The sequence below is a fragment of the Squalius cephalus genome (assembly GCF_949319135.1).
Source record: "Squalius cephalus genome assembly, chromosome: 13".
Taxonomy (NCBI): Eukaryota; Metazoa; Chordata; class Actinopteri; order Cypriniformes; family Leuciscidae; genus Squalius; species Squalius cephalus.
Window position 1 is genome coordinate 24,854,446 of NC_137134.1, and position 14,061 is coordinate 24,868,506.

The 14,061-nt window shown below is 38.0% G+C and overlaps 1 protein-coding gene across 3 annotated transcripts; it reads left to right on the top strand.

The window, feature by feature from the left end:
• Positions 1-115: 115 nt before the first annotated feature.
• LOC307169696 (uncharacterized protein) lies at positions 116-14,061 on the top strand. 3 transcript variants are annotated; one of them, XM_079890458.1, is made up of 4 exons: positions 116-245; positions 356-423; positions 1,198-1,430; positions 11,935-14,061. In XM_079890458.1, exons 3-4 carry the CDS (start codon positions 1,325-1,327, stop codon positions 13,482-13,484), a joined length of 1,656 nt encoding a protein of 551 aa, XP_079746584.1. In that variant the 5' UTR covers positions 116-245; positions 356-423; positions 1,198-1,324; the 3' UTR covers positions 13,485-14,061. The 3 variants fall into 3 exon arrangements, with proteins under 3 accessions (XP_079746584.1, XP_079746583.1, XP_079746585.1); XM_079890457.1 differs by lacking the exon at positions 356-423; XM_079890459.1 differs by lacking the exons at positions 116-245; positions 356-423 and adding an exon at positions 3,117-3,196 and having other exon boundaries at positions 1,407-1,430.

Here is a 14,061-nt window from a genome sequence, read left to right on the forward strand (position 1 = left end):
GATGCACTGATATCATTAAAACCTTTTCATTTATGGAGTCAGATGAAATAACGATAAAATACATATGAGAAAATGTATTTCATTTAATCAAAAAACTTGGCAGGATTTACAATGCAACAGGTTAAAATGCGTAATCACAGTCTGTGAAAAGTGTCCATGGTCCACCCGTGCGATAGGTGGCGGTAATGCACTGTGTGTCTGCGATCTGCCATACAACAAGAAGAAGACGTCACTCTTGATGTGAGGTAAGTAGCTCACTGTGCTTCGTATGTTTATACAGTTATTAAAAATAACACGGCTTGTTAAAGCAACATTTTACATAGTCTTTTCTGTGTTCTAAATTCATCTGCTACAGAGCTATTTGTGCGTCTTTTCTGGCGTTTGCTTACTGACTGACAAACACTTAGCATTGCAGGCAACTATGTGAGGACCTATAATGTTAAATTCATTAAGATCTGAGCTATTATTGTGTGTTTTTGTATGTTCGTCTGTATGATTGTTTCTATGTTTTGAGCAATAATGGTATTTACTGATATGTCACTTGATCAAAAGTCAAAGTATGTTCTGTAAGGGGAATTAATAGGGATTGATCTTTATTTATCTTTTGTTTGTTGGTTAATCTATTTTTAACATTAATGTCTATTTCTGACTCAAAGAGGCTTTAAATTTCAGATCCAGATTTAAATCATATCCAACACAAGTGGTAAATCTGGTTATGTAGATAAATGCGATGGATGCTTGACATTGGAAACATTAAAATATTGCTTTGTCGTGCTTGTTTGTTGTATTGAAAGAGACGTCTCTGTCCTTAAAAGAAAAATGTTTGTAATGTAATTTCTTTTATGACAATATGCAGTGACTGTAGTTGTAAATTGAACTATATATAGGTTCACATGGACATATGCTGCTGTATGGAAGTTATTATAACTGGTTAATGAAACAATCTCCGTGATGAGACTTAATAAGAGGGAGTGTTACAATTAACAGCTGCTCAAAGGACTCTTCATTTCAAAAATAGATAATACTGTTAATAGAATGACCCACTGACAAAACATAGTTATGTAAAATATATGTTTTAAAACAAATGAAATAACTTAAATTTTTATAGTTGGATAGATAAACTAACAAAATGCTTTAAATGTGTGAATTAATGAAAGCATACATTTTTGATAACTGATTTATTTTTGATTTTTGCAGATCTGCTCCTATCACAGCAATTCAGCTTCAGTGAAGCTCCTCCCACAGCGATTCACCAATAAATGCTGAAATATTTCCATCAGCCTACAAGTGAGGAAGATAGAGTTTGCGAAAGAACATTGAAAACATGAATGATCCAGAACCCTCCAGAATAAAGCGGGAAAATACAGAAGAACAAAGCGGTGATCCAGAACACTGCAGAATAAAACTGGAAGATACTGAAGAACTTAGAGGTTGGTGTTTATTCTTGATTCTTTAATAAGGTTATACATCTTAAAGGCCCACTGAGGTGGCTTTGAAATGTGCAGTGTTATTCATTGTGTTGACGTAATTTCCACTGAAACAGGAAGTCAGCCTGGGATATATTGAGCAGCTCCTCCCCATTTGATAAAATAACCAATAGCGTTTCATTTATGTATTACATCTCGGCAAAGCAGCATTTGACAGCTTATGACAGCCACAGTGTAATAGATTTCCATTTTAGATTTAATATGAAACTGTTACCAAAGCAAAATAGTGAACATAATGATGCTGAGAATGTGTAGTTTAAAAAGTGTGTAATTTATGTTGGTGCATGGCACCGGTGTTATAGTCAAATTTTTTTTACGTTTATATTGTTTATTACGTTTATCTCTTCTACTGGTCAGTTAGCCTGGAAATCCAGACCTAAATCTGAAAGATTAAGGGTCTGGCATCGACTAATGAAAATCGAGGGGTGGCACCAAGCATGCATTTGAAAATCTCACTGCACGCAATTGGATAACACTACAACCAATCACAACAAGCCCCATTTGCTTAGCTACCTGCGGAGCTAACTGGTAGATTAGACTCTTGCCGTATCCGGTCGGCAAAACAGAAAAAACACCCTTCTTGCAAAGGAGCGATTCGAGCGCCGTCTTCTGCTCCTCTTTTAGATAAAAAGCCAAGTCTAACTCGTTTATTGTAGCGGCCAAAGCTGTTTCAAACAAATGGCGTTCATCCATAGCCATCTTGCAATGTTTACTAATGACTTCGACGTCACAGCGCTGTCGTCATCTGTTTAGCTCGCCTCTGGCCCGCCTATATCAGATAACCCAATGTGATTGGTGCAGCTCGGATACAAGGGCATATTTAATGAGCATCAATACTCGACGCCAGAGTAAACTCGCTGAGCAAATTCAACTTGTGCTCTCGTGAGAACTCTGGATTTCCAGGGTACTCGTCAGTAGTCAAGTCATCAAACCGTTTCTCCACCTAATCTCCTCCATATCGCTTTAAAATACAGCATTCTGTCAAAGGGGTCCGATATGTTTTGTGGTCTGCGCCGACTCATGCATATGACCGGCACTGTGCTATCGTGTCTCTGTACTGGCGTTGCTGCAGTTTGCGTGACACTAACGTGAAACCAGACGTCATTCGCCCCTATGAAAAGCATATTTACACTGTCTGAATCGTTCTGTTCATGGCATCCAATAGCCACAAAGGTTTCTACACGTTCCCAATCCCCTATGTATGCATTATGTCCCATTCACCATATAGAAAATAGTAATTGTGTGAACAAGTGACGGATTTTTGCTGCAGCTTCAGCGTCTATTTATAGTAGAGCTGCACGATTCTGCACGAGAATCACAATTTTTTGTGTGTAAAATAAAGATCGCGATTCTCCCACAATTTTATTTAGACAATTAAACAAAATAACATGCAAACTAGAGGTTCTGAATAATTGTTCTTTGCTCTAGTCTATTTAAAAAATATATGAATTTGAACAGAATGATTACAAAAAAATTTGTCTTGTCTGATTAGTCAACAATTAGTCAATGTCTCATTGAGAAAAACTAAATTGTCTGTTTAAGGACAAGATGTGAAGGATAAATCAATTCAATATTTGCATGCTGTCAGACACTGCTTTCTGGGCGCTCACTTTCATTTCCCCTAAGAAGCAGAACCGGAGGATCTCAGACAAATTTCATTGAGAATCCCACCAGCGAACACGAATACAACAGTTTTTATAGAATAAGAGGTATGGCAAAAATTACATGAAACATTACAATTACATTACAATAATTTCCCTACAATTTGATTGGTTCTTCATAGACAAGCACTCTTGTTTCTAGGTAACCACAAGGTTTCAAGTTGAGACATCTGTCTAGTTTAATTTCCCATATTTGTTATTTTTACACGCACACAACCAAAGTCACAAGTTTTCGCAAAAAGGGGAAACATTTAAAAGCATATGAATGTTGTTCCTGCAAGAAAAACAAATGTTAGTTTGATTAATTAAAAAATCCATCACGCATCCGATCGTGGTTGTATCTCTCTATTAGTGTTACTTGATCTTAGTGCTGCATTTGATACTATTGACCACAACATTCTTTTAAATAGACTCAAAAATTATGTTAGCATTAATGGAATTGCATTAGCATGGTTTAAATCATACTTATCTGACTGTTAGCAGTAAATGAAGAGATGTCACATCGATCAAAATTTCAGTATGGTGTACCACAAGGCTCAGTACTAAAACCGTTGCTGTTCGCTCTGAACATACTACCCTTGAGATATATTATAAAGAAGCATGGCATTAGTTTTCACTGTTATGCTGATGATACTCAACTCTATATTTCTTCACGCCCTGACGAAACTTACCAGTTCTCAAAATGAATGGAATGCATAGCTGATGACTTGATGGCTAATAATTTCCTACTACTTAATTCTGAAAAAAAAAAAAAAAACGAGATTCTAATTATTGGACAAAAAACTTCCTCACGTAATAATCATCGGTTCCCAACAGGGGGGTCGCGGCCCACAAGGGGGCCTCAACGAGCTCTGTGGGGGGTCGCGTCGTATTTTGAATAGTTTTGAGCAATGAGCATTAAATAAAAGTCCTTAACTTTTTTCTGTTCAAAATTTACAAAATTTATATAATGAGCGAGTTCATCATGAATCCATTTTCCAATCCGTGTTTTTGTCTTATCCTAAACCACTATCGTACACCTATAATACGTGTTTACATTGGGACTATTTCACACTGGTTCGGATCACTGCCGCGGAGTAGCCCAGTACCTACGTGACTCGTCATAGACGTACACAGAGAGAAGTAGTTCCGGCTACAATGTTCTTCCAAAAGACGCATTATTCTGTTAATAAACGCAAGTTTATTATCGCTCGCTATAGCGCCAAAAGCGTCAAAAATAAAGCCTCACATTGATAAAGCCTCACAAATAACTTTTTTTTTTTTACCTACACACCAGTGTGAATATTTTTGTTATTGCATTTCAAATAGGGCCAATTTATAGGCTACTCCTAGGCTTACGTTTTTAAATTACAAAGGGCCTACTGATGTTTTTGTTATGGTATTTTCAATATTATAGCCTATTATTTGTGCATAAACATATCTGGTTATAGTAAACATACCGTTTGCTTGAAAACAACATATTCTGTCATCCTTGCTGCAAGCTTACAAGAGCGAGAATATCATTAAATGTGAAGGGGGGCCCTAAAATATTTTCTTTGGAAAAAGGGGGTCTCAGACAAAAAAAAGGTTAGGAACCACTGACCTAGAATACTGTCTAAGACTTGATGGCTGCTCTGTCAAGTCGTCGATTAGGAACCTGGCTGTGCTCTTTGATACCAATAGTATCTGTTAAACTGCATTCTTCCATCTTAAAAATATATCTAAATTGCATCATATGCTCTCAATGACAAATGCAGATCAATTAATTAATGCGTTCATGACATCAAGGCTAGATTATTGTTATGCTCTTATGGGTGGTTGCCCTGCACGCTTAATAAACAAACTACAGCTGGTCCAAAACGCAGCAGGTATAGTTATTACCAGAACCAGGAAGTATGACCATATTAGCCCTGTTCTGTCAACACTGCATTGGCTCCCTATTAAACATTGTATAAATTTTAAAATATTGCTGATTACATACAAAGCACTAAATGGTTTAGCTCCGCAGTACTTGAGCGAGCTCTTAACGCATTATAGTCCTTCACGTCTATTGCGATCTCAAAATCGCAATTAATAAGTAGCCAGTAGAGTAGAGTAGCCAGTTAATAATACCTAGAATATCAAAATGACTGCTGGCTGTAGATCCTTTTCCTATTTAGCACCAAAACTTTGGAACCGTCTTCCTAACATTTTCCGGGAAGCAGACACGCTCTGTCAGTTTAAATCTAGACTAAAAACACATCTCTTTGACCTGGCATACACATAACACATTATAAACTTATTTAATTCAATGTTAGGCTGCCAGAACTGGGCCCTCATTAAATTATTGAATAATAATAAAAAATTTAAAAAAAGGAATATTTGAGTTACATAAAAGCTTTTTATTTGTTTTCTTCCTAATTGTCCTTGAAATAGTGGTCAAGAACCCCCCCACCCCCAACAAAAATGGTTTGGCCACTGATCAAAATTTGATGTTGTCATTTGATTTGAAGTTCAGTAGGCTACGCTCAAAATGTCCAGTCAGCACAAGTCCGGTGCTCAGAAAAGGAAAGAAAAGAGAAGAAGAAAATAGAGGCCTGGGAGATTTTCTAAAAAAATATTTAAAAAAAAAGGCGGAACTAGTAAAGTCAACGTAGAGCAAGGTAAGAAACAGCGCAGCCAACGTTTACGAACCATGTCAGGAGTTTTCCTGCGTTCAAATTTTTTTGGCGGGCGCCAAAGCAAATTTTTGTCCCGCCAAAGCCTTATTTGATCGGTAAGTGATGTAGAATAGAATGGGTCTCATTCATGAAACACGAGCAGAACGAATTTTTGTGTAAATCGTGTGTAAAGTGGTTCTGGCGTAAATTTTTGGATTCATTAAAATGTTCGTATTTTCCAAATGTTAGTTGGTACGAAAGAAATCTACACCTGCTCCCAGCCACGCGTAAATAGTGCGTTTAACATCCGAACGTTTTGCTCATTAATAAGGCTGCATTTTAATTCACCTTAATTGGGTACATATTTACACAGCATTTTGAAAAAATATTATATTATTATATTTATATATATATATTATTATATTATAGTAATTACATACAGTTTTTCTTTTTACTTTTATTATGAGAGCCAGTAATAGCATATGCAAACGGAACACTTTAAAGGGGTGGTTCGGGATTTTTGACATCGGACCTCATTTTTAAGTCAGCCTGGTTGTTATTCATCAGTGGAGACATTTTTAAAAAAAAATTATCCAGTCCTTATATTTGGATAGTTAGCCGATGCTAGGCTAGCGCGAGTCAAGGGTAGATGTTAGCCAGCCATTAAAAACCGTTTTACCCACTCCACAGTGCACCAAACGCAAATCAATTATAACACTAGACTATCGATGCAAATGTACGTTGAGAGAATAATGTTAGAAATCAAACTTACCTTTCATCACATTGCATTAGTTATAATTTGTTCCCTGTAATCATAAGCCTTGTCTACAGCAGCAGCGGAGTGATATTGATTACCTAGGCAACCGAGTGAGCCGGTACACACATGTACTACACACACTGTAGGGCGCTTCTTTTCTGTGTTTACTTTTTGCCGCATTACTAACTGGAGCAAAGTAAAATTCCGCAGCTGCTGAGAAACTAGTTCCTTTGGGATCATTGAGGTGAAAGGTAAGTTTGATTTTTAACATTATTCTCTCAACGTACATTTGCATCGATAGTCTAGTGTTATAATTGATTTGCGTTTGGTGCACTGTGGAGTGGGTAAAACGTTTTTTAATGGCTGGCTAACATCTACCCTTGACTCGTGCTAGCCTAGCATCGGCTAACTATCCAAATATAAGGACTGGATAATTTTTAAAAAAAAATGTCTCCACTGATGAATAACAACCAGGCTGACTTAAAAATGAGGTCCGATGTCAAAAATTCCGAACCACCCCTTTAATCAAATAATTCATTGCTTTCAATAGGGCTGGGACTCTTTTCACTTCTGGGACTGTTCGATTAACAGATGAAACTCCATTAACTGCATCTGTAATATGCTGCCAAGCTTCCTTTTTTTAAGGACCTGATACGCCACTATGTAGGCTACGCTTGAAAATAAAATGTGGCGTTTTGAATGAACTTCTGATAATAAAACTTCAATTTCTGCATCTGAGAAATTTCTCTTTTTCATTCGCTTTTGAGAAGACATTTTGAAATCCTTCGTTTGGTGTCATAATATGATGCCCATATATAGTTGTCAGTCGGATTTAATGGGCGGGATTTATGGTAATTGAGAATGAGCGTGCACGCGCGTCCCATTTACGACTGATTGGAATTCATTAACACACACACACATTTCACTATCACATCTGACGTTTACGAAGTATTTGTGAATCAGGAGAAGAGTTTTCGGGAAAGTCTCTTTACGCGCAAATCACTCACATATTTACTCGTATATTTACGAATGTTTCATGAATGAGACCCAATGACTGCTGCGCCTGACAGGTCGCATAACAAGCAGAGAGAGAGAGAGAGAGAGCGCCCCGGTCGCGCGCGCGCACTCTTACGTCTTCAAACAACACGTCGAGCGCTGTCTTGCTCTTTCTCCCTCGTGCATATTAATCAAAATCAATTGACACTATAGTAAAAAGTCAGAAGACCGCAGTTTCACGTGGAGCGTTTGGAGATTTTTTCTCCTGAATTACCGCGTGACTTGTGCTAAAAAAAACAAAAAAACGTTGCCTTATTTTCTCTAAAAAGCGTTCCGCCCATTCAGCTGACATAAACCACAATTTCAGTAAACGAAAAAACCTATCCAGTGATGAAATCTTTTCTGTGTTGACACAAATCTTGTGCGATGTCCTAAACTGCCGAGATAATCACACAATACATACAGTCGGCATCTAGTCATAGTTGGGGGCGTGGTGAGGATGGAGTCGGCGTGGGGGAAAACACTGCGAACATCGTGTGTATTTGAATGACAAAATTGTGGTATTGCAAGTCATTGACGCCTGCCGACCGGCAACGGTACATTGCAAAATTAACTGCAATAGGTTATGATTGCCCTTATTTAATTAAAAATTGGGTCAATGACCCAACCAAATGGCCGGAGGTGTCGTTTCCAGACAAATTTTGTTATCTGGTTGAATCTCCAAGACATTGCGTCAGCTGTAGCTGTAACATTAGCCTATAACTCAATCAACTTTCGTATATATTGCATACTACAACTCCATAAAACCTTGTCACTTACCAATTGTACGTATGCTTCACTCCAAACTATTAATCCTTTTGTAAGACGGTGATCAGTAGTACGAAGTTGCCGAGGGACTGTGCTGACAGTTATCCCTAAAGTCCTCTAGTAACCCACAGACTGCAGTCTACGCCATAGGTTCACGGCTCGCGTCATGAGCCTTCAGCTGATAACGCTAATGTGAATGAGACATCCCTTATGAAAAACAACTATAGGAATCTTGTAGTATTTTGGGACAAAATATTATAGTAAACCTATAGGAATACTATAGTATTTTGGGACATACTATTGAAGTACTATAGAGGTATTACAGAACATCACAGAAGTATTATACACTACTATAGAAATCTTACAGGATTACTATAGTTCTTTTTCGTAAGGGATGTAGACAAAACTGGCCCACTGCCTAATACGAGTTTAACACCCACTACTATATCACACAGGGATCTAGTCACACAGTAATCTCAAAAAAGAAAGCTCAAAAGCCATTTTGTCCTCCTTTCCGGTTCTGTGTGTTTATTAGGAAGGATGTAGTACTTCAATTCATAATTTGTTTGTTTATTGGCGGTACAGAAAACGACACAGCAACTCTTCGGCATGATTGCCCCGTGTATTTCAATTAGCGCCAAGGCAATGTTTTCCTTGTTTTTCCATGTTTTCAATGTTGTGTTTTCAATGTTTTTTGCTATGCCAGCCGCAGCTGGAACCAGCTTCCAGAGGAGATCAGATGTGCTCCTACATTAGTCACATTCAAATCCAGACTCAAAACACTTCTGTTTAACTTTGCATTTAATGAATGAGCACTGTGTCACTGTTTGTCCGACTGTTTATACTGTGTCTTATTTTAGTCTTTATTCTAAACTGTTTTAATTATTTTTAGTTCTTTCTCGTTTCTTTATTTTAAACTGTTCTTTATTCTAAACTGTTTTAATTATTTTTAGTTCTTTCTCGTTTCTTTATTTTAAACTGTTTTGTATATTCTTATTTCTTCTGATTATTTTTAATAGTATGTAAAGCACTTTGAATTACCATTGTGTATGAAATGTGCTATATAAATAAACTTGCCTTGCCTTGCCTTGCCTTCCCCCACGGGCTAAACTCACATCATGTGACGGGGCGTTCCCGGGGGCGTTCCCAGACCAACCGTCTGTATCTATGCGTGCTGTAGGCCACAAGTCCACTAATGACACCTCCGATACGCATAATACGAATGATTCCTTTGAACCATTCACTTTAATGAAGGGTTAAAACAACTGATCTGTCCAACACTGAATTGGTGTATTAAAAAAAAAAAAAAACACTTTACAATAATCTTCCATTTATTAAACTCTAGTTAACTACATTAGTTAACATATTATCAATAAACTGCACTTCACCGGCATTGCTAATATCAATTTTAATATTCAGGCTACTAATAGCCTACATTTATTGAAATCAAAAGTTGTATTTGTTAACATAGTTAATGCAGAGGAGAGGAAGAGCAAGGGAAAAGGAGAGATCTGGGCGCGGGGGGGCAGATTATCTCGTCCCGGGCCCAGGCAAGACTGTCAGCTGGCCTGCATGTGCTCGCCTGTTCGGGAGGTCGCAGTGACAGAAACAGTGACATTCCAGACAGTTTAATTTTCAAGGGAGTAAAGCTTGTTTATGCCATTAAGAAAAGGAAAATCTGTCAAATAAATTTTGTTTTAAAGAAATGTTCATTTAAAAGCAGCGCTCATTAATCAAGTATTATGTTACCATTAAAGATGCGCGCATCAACCGTCGCCGAATCTGCTGTTGAAGATGACGATCATCCATTTATAATCACGCGTAACAACACAGAATAATTGTAATTTGACCATCGGGTGCGGATATTTAAATCAGAGAACATTATTGGGGCGGGTGGATGATTTATTTTTGGCTGCGGATTCGGCGTTGGAGCTCATATGCGCATCTCTAGCAGCAGTCAGACTCTGCCGTTAACCCTTTCGCACGTACGATCACACCGGTGTGATCAGTCTAGGCTGGTCCCTGGAGCGTACGATCACACCGGTGTGATTAGAACAGTCAGTGCATCACGTGATCAACTGCTAAATTCAAATGTGCTTTTGCGCGTTGGCTGGCGCTGAGCCAGAGACAGGCGCGCTCAGAGCTGTCATATATCACAACTTTTCAGTGTTTTCAACCACATAATGTTTATTTTAGGTTTCAAACATAATGCCGAAAACCCGAAGTCTCTAGGTCAGGGGTGTCAAACTCAGTTCCTGGAGGGCCACAGCCCTGCAGAGTTTAGCTTCAATCCTAATTAAACACACCTGATAAGCTAATCAAGTCCTTCAGGCTTATTTGAAAACTGCAGGTGTGTGTGTGTTGAAGCAGGGTTGGAACAAAACTGTGTAGGGCTGTGGCCCTCCAGGAACTGAGTTTGACACCTGTGCTCTAGGTGGTCTGGTTGAGGAGTAGATAGAAGTGCAAGATTGGTGCGCACAGACGCACAGAACAGAAATCATGAGTTAACAATCGCAATTTGTCCGGTGGAAAATTGCGCTAAAAATATCGCTCCCCAGATGTAGATATACATTTTGCTCCGTTTCGCTCGGACATTTAACGGCGTACACATACACGCGAAATCACTCTGACATTTAACGGCGTAGACATACACGCGGAAGATGACGGTTCGTTTCGGCGTGAATATACACGCGGATAGCTCAAAATGCATATAGATAACACGCCACTTGACTTGAAAGTGGCGTGTATGTTTACGCAAAGTCATGATGTCATGTTGGTAAATGAGCGGGCCGGAGCGAGTTAAGGGTTTTAGAACGGTGTTGTGTTAGCGGCCCCTAAGTTAATAACTAATGATCTTTGCAGCGGAAGTGAATCAATCAAAACTAACTTTAGCTGGACAATAACTTTATCCTAGAGCTGCTGTAAAGCCAAAACAATCTTTGTTACTGTAAAGCTGCTTTGAAACAATCTATATTGTTAAAAGCGTTATATAAATGAAGGTGACTTGACTTGACTTAATAAAATTTAAGTCTCTGAGTTGTTGCCATCTCTGAAAAGCTTTCTTCTTGGCAATGTATGTGACACCTAGGGTTGTGTATTGGCAACAAAGTCATGATACGATATGTATCCCGCTACAGAGGCAACAAATACAATGTATATCACAATACGGGTCTGCACTAAACTTCACCTCTGCATAATTTAGTGTAACATTGCTAACTATGAAAACCAGGCATTTGCCCTCTGCATTATGAAGGGCCTCTATAGCACTGTATAACAATAAATATTGATTTATGTCTGGTTCACTTTATTGCAACCATATTACTAAAATTTTGAACATGTTACAACCTTACGTGTAAAATGCAGTTAATCATATCTAATTGTTCTCACTACAAATCCTGTCATTTGTGCTGGTCATGTTTTAAAAATAATAATTGGATGATAAATGTACCAAATTCCAAATAAAGCATAAAAATGATCACACTTTATACTATTATGTCAGGGTTCATTTGTCCTTTCCCGTTCACATTTCTTTCTTTATTATTATTATTATTATTATTATTTACTGAAAGTCTAACTTTTGGAAAAAAAATGTTTTACTTTAATTTTAGACCTGATAGAAGAGAACATGGAGATTGAAGAACCGTTTGAAATGGGGGAGAAACATCATGTCAAAACTGAAGATAAATCCTTGAGTACCTCATTGAAAAGAGACAAATTATGTTTCACTTGCCCTGAGTGTGGAAAGAGTTTCCCATACAAGCAAAGTCTTGAACTTCACATTAGAATTCACACTGGAGAGAAGCCTTTCACATGTAATAAGTGTGGGAAGAGTTTCTCACAAAAAAAAACCTTCAGCGAACACATGAGGATCCACACTGGAGAGAAGCCGTACACATGTGGTCAATGTGGGAAGAGTTTCACACAAAAAGGAAACCTTAACAAACATATGAAAATCCACACTGGAGAGAAGCCGTACACATGCGATCAGTGTGGGAAGAGTTTCACACAAAAAGTAATCCTTAACGAACACATGAGAATCCACACTGGAGAGAAGCCGTACACATGTGATCACTGTGAGAAGATTTTCTCAATAAAAAGAAACCTTAATGAACACATGAAAATCCACACCGGGGAGAAGCCATACACATGTAATCAGTGTGATAAGAGTTTCACACAAAAAGGAACCCTTAAGGATCATTTGAAAATCCACACTGGAGAGAAGCCGTACGCATGTGATCAATGTGGAAAGAGTTTCACGCAAAAAAGACAGCTTAACGATCACATGAGAATCCACACTGGAGAGAAGCCGTACACATGTGATCAATGTGGAAAGAGTTTCAGAAAATCAAGCGTTTTTAAAGTACATCTGCTTACTCATTCTAGAGAAAGACTACACAACTGTGACCAATGCGGTAAAACATTTTTTAGGGCAGATTTCCTGAAGGATCACCTGAAAGTTCATACAAAGGAGAAGCCTTACGTCTGTTATATGTGCAAAAAGAGTTTTAGTCAGATGGGCGCATTAAAAATACACCAGAAAAGACACAGCGGTGTGAAGGATCATATTTGTTCTGAGTGTGGAAAGACTTTTTTTACTGATGGTGCACTGAAAGTGCACCAGACTGTTCACACTAGAGAAACACCTTACAAGTGTTCATACTGTGACAAGAGTTTTAAACGGTCAGTATATCTGAAAATACATGAGAGGGTCCACACTGGGGAGAAGCCACATGCATGTGATCAGTGTGGGAAGAGTTTCACACTAAAAGGAAACCTTAACGTTCACATGAAAACCCACACTGGAGAGAAGCCTTACACATGTGAAAAATGTGGGAAGAGTTTTGCGCATAAATCAACCCTTAACGAACACATGCAAATCCACACTGGAGAGAAGCCTTACATATGTGATCAATGTAGGAAGAGTTTCACACGAAAAGAGCACCTTAATGAACACATGAAAATCCACATGGGAGAGAAGACACACACATGTGATCAGTGTGGGAAGAGTTTCACACAAAAAGGAAACCTTAACGAACACATGAAAATCCACACTGGAGAGAAGCCGCACACATGTGATCAATGTGGGAAGAGTTTCACGCATAAAGGAAACCTTAATGTACACATTAAAATCCACGCTGGAGTGAAGCCATACACGTGATCCATATGGGAAGAGTTTCAGAAAATCAAGTGTTTTTAAATTACATCGGCATACTCATTTTAGAGAAAGACTATATAACAGTGACTAGTGCAGTAAAAAAGAAATTGAGCATATTTGCTAAAGCACCACCAGCTTTATTCAAATGGGAAGCCTTAAATATGTTATTTGTGTGGAAAGAGTTTTAGTGAGCTGAGTGCTTTAAAATTACACCAGAAAAAATACAGCAATGTGAAGGATAATGCACCAGACAGTTCACACTACAGAAATACCTTATAAGGTGTTCACACTGTGACAAGATTTAGACGGTCAATATATCTGAAAATACATGAGAGGACCCATACTGGAGAGAAACCGTATCATTGCCATTCATGTGTAAAGAATCTTTCATTAAAAAATGTAGTTTGAGTTTGGATCTTGTACTTCCATTTGTGATGCTGTCTAGTGCTGCATCAGAGATTATTTTACAGATAAATCAGGCTTTGATCACTTATTTAGCTTTTGAAGTTTGAGTCATTCCAATTGTAACTTATTTAAATGTAAATTGTAAAATTTACATAATGTAAAATAAAACAAAATG

Excerpts from the sequence above, each read along its gene's own strand:
- LOC307169696 (XM_079890458.1), top strand. The coding sequence starts at position 1,325 with ATGAATGATCCAGAACCCTCCAGAATAAAGCGGGAAAATACAGAAGAA. Across the intron at positions 1,431-11,934 it reads AGATACTGAAGAACTTAGAG|ACCTGATAGAAGAGAACATG; the intron begins GTTGGTGTTTAT and ends CTTTAATTTTAG.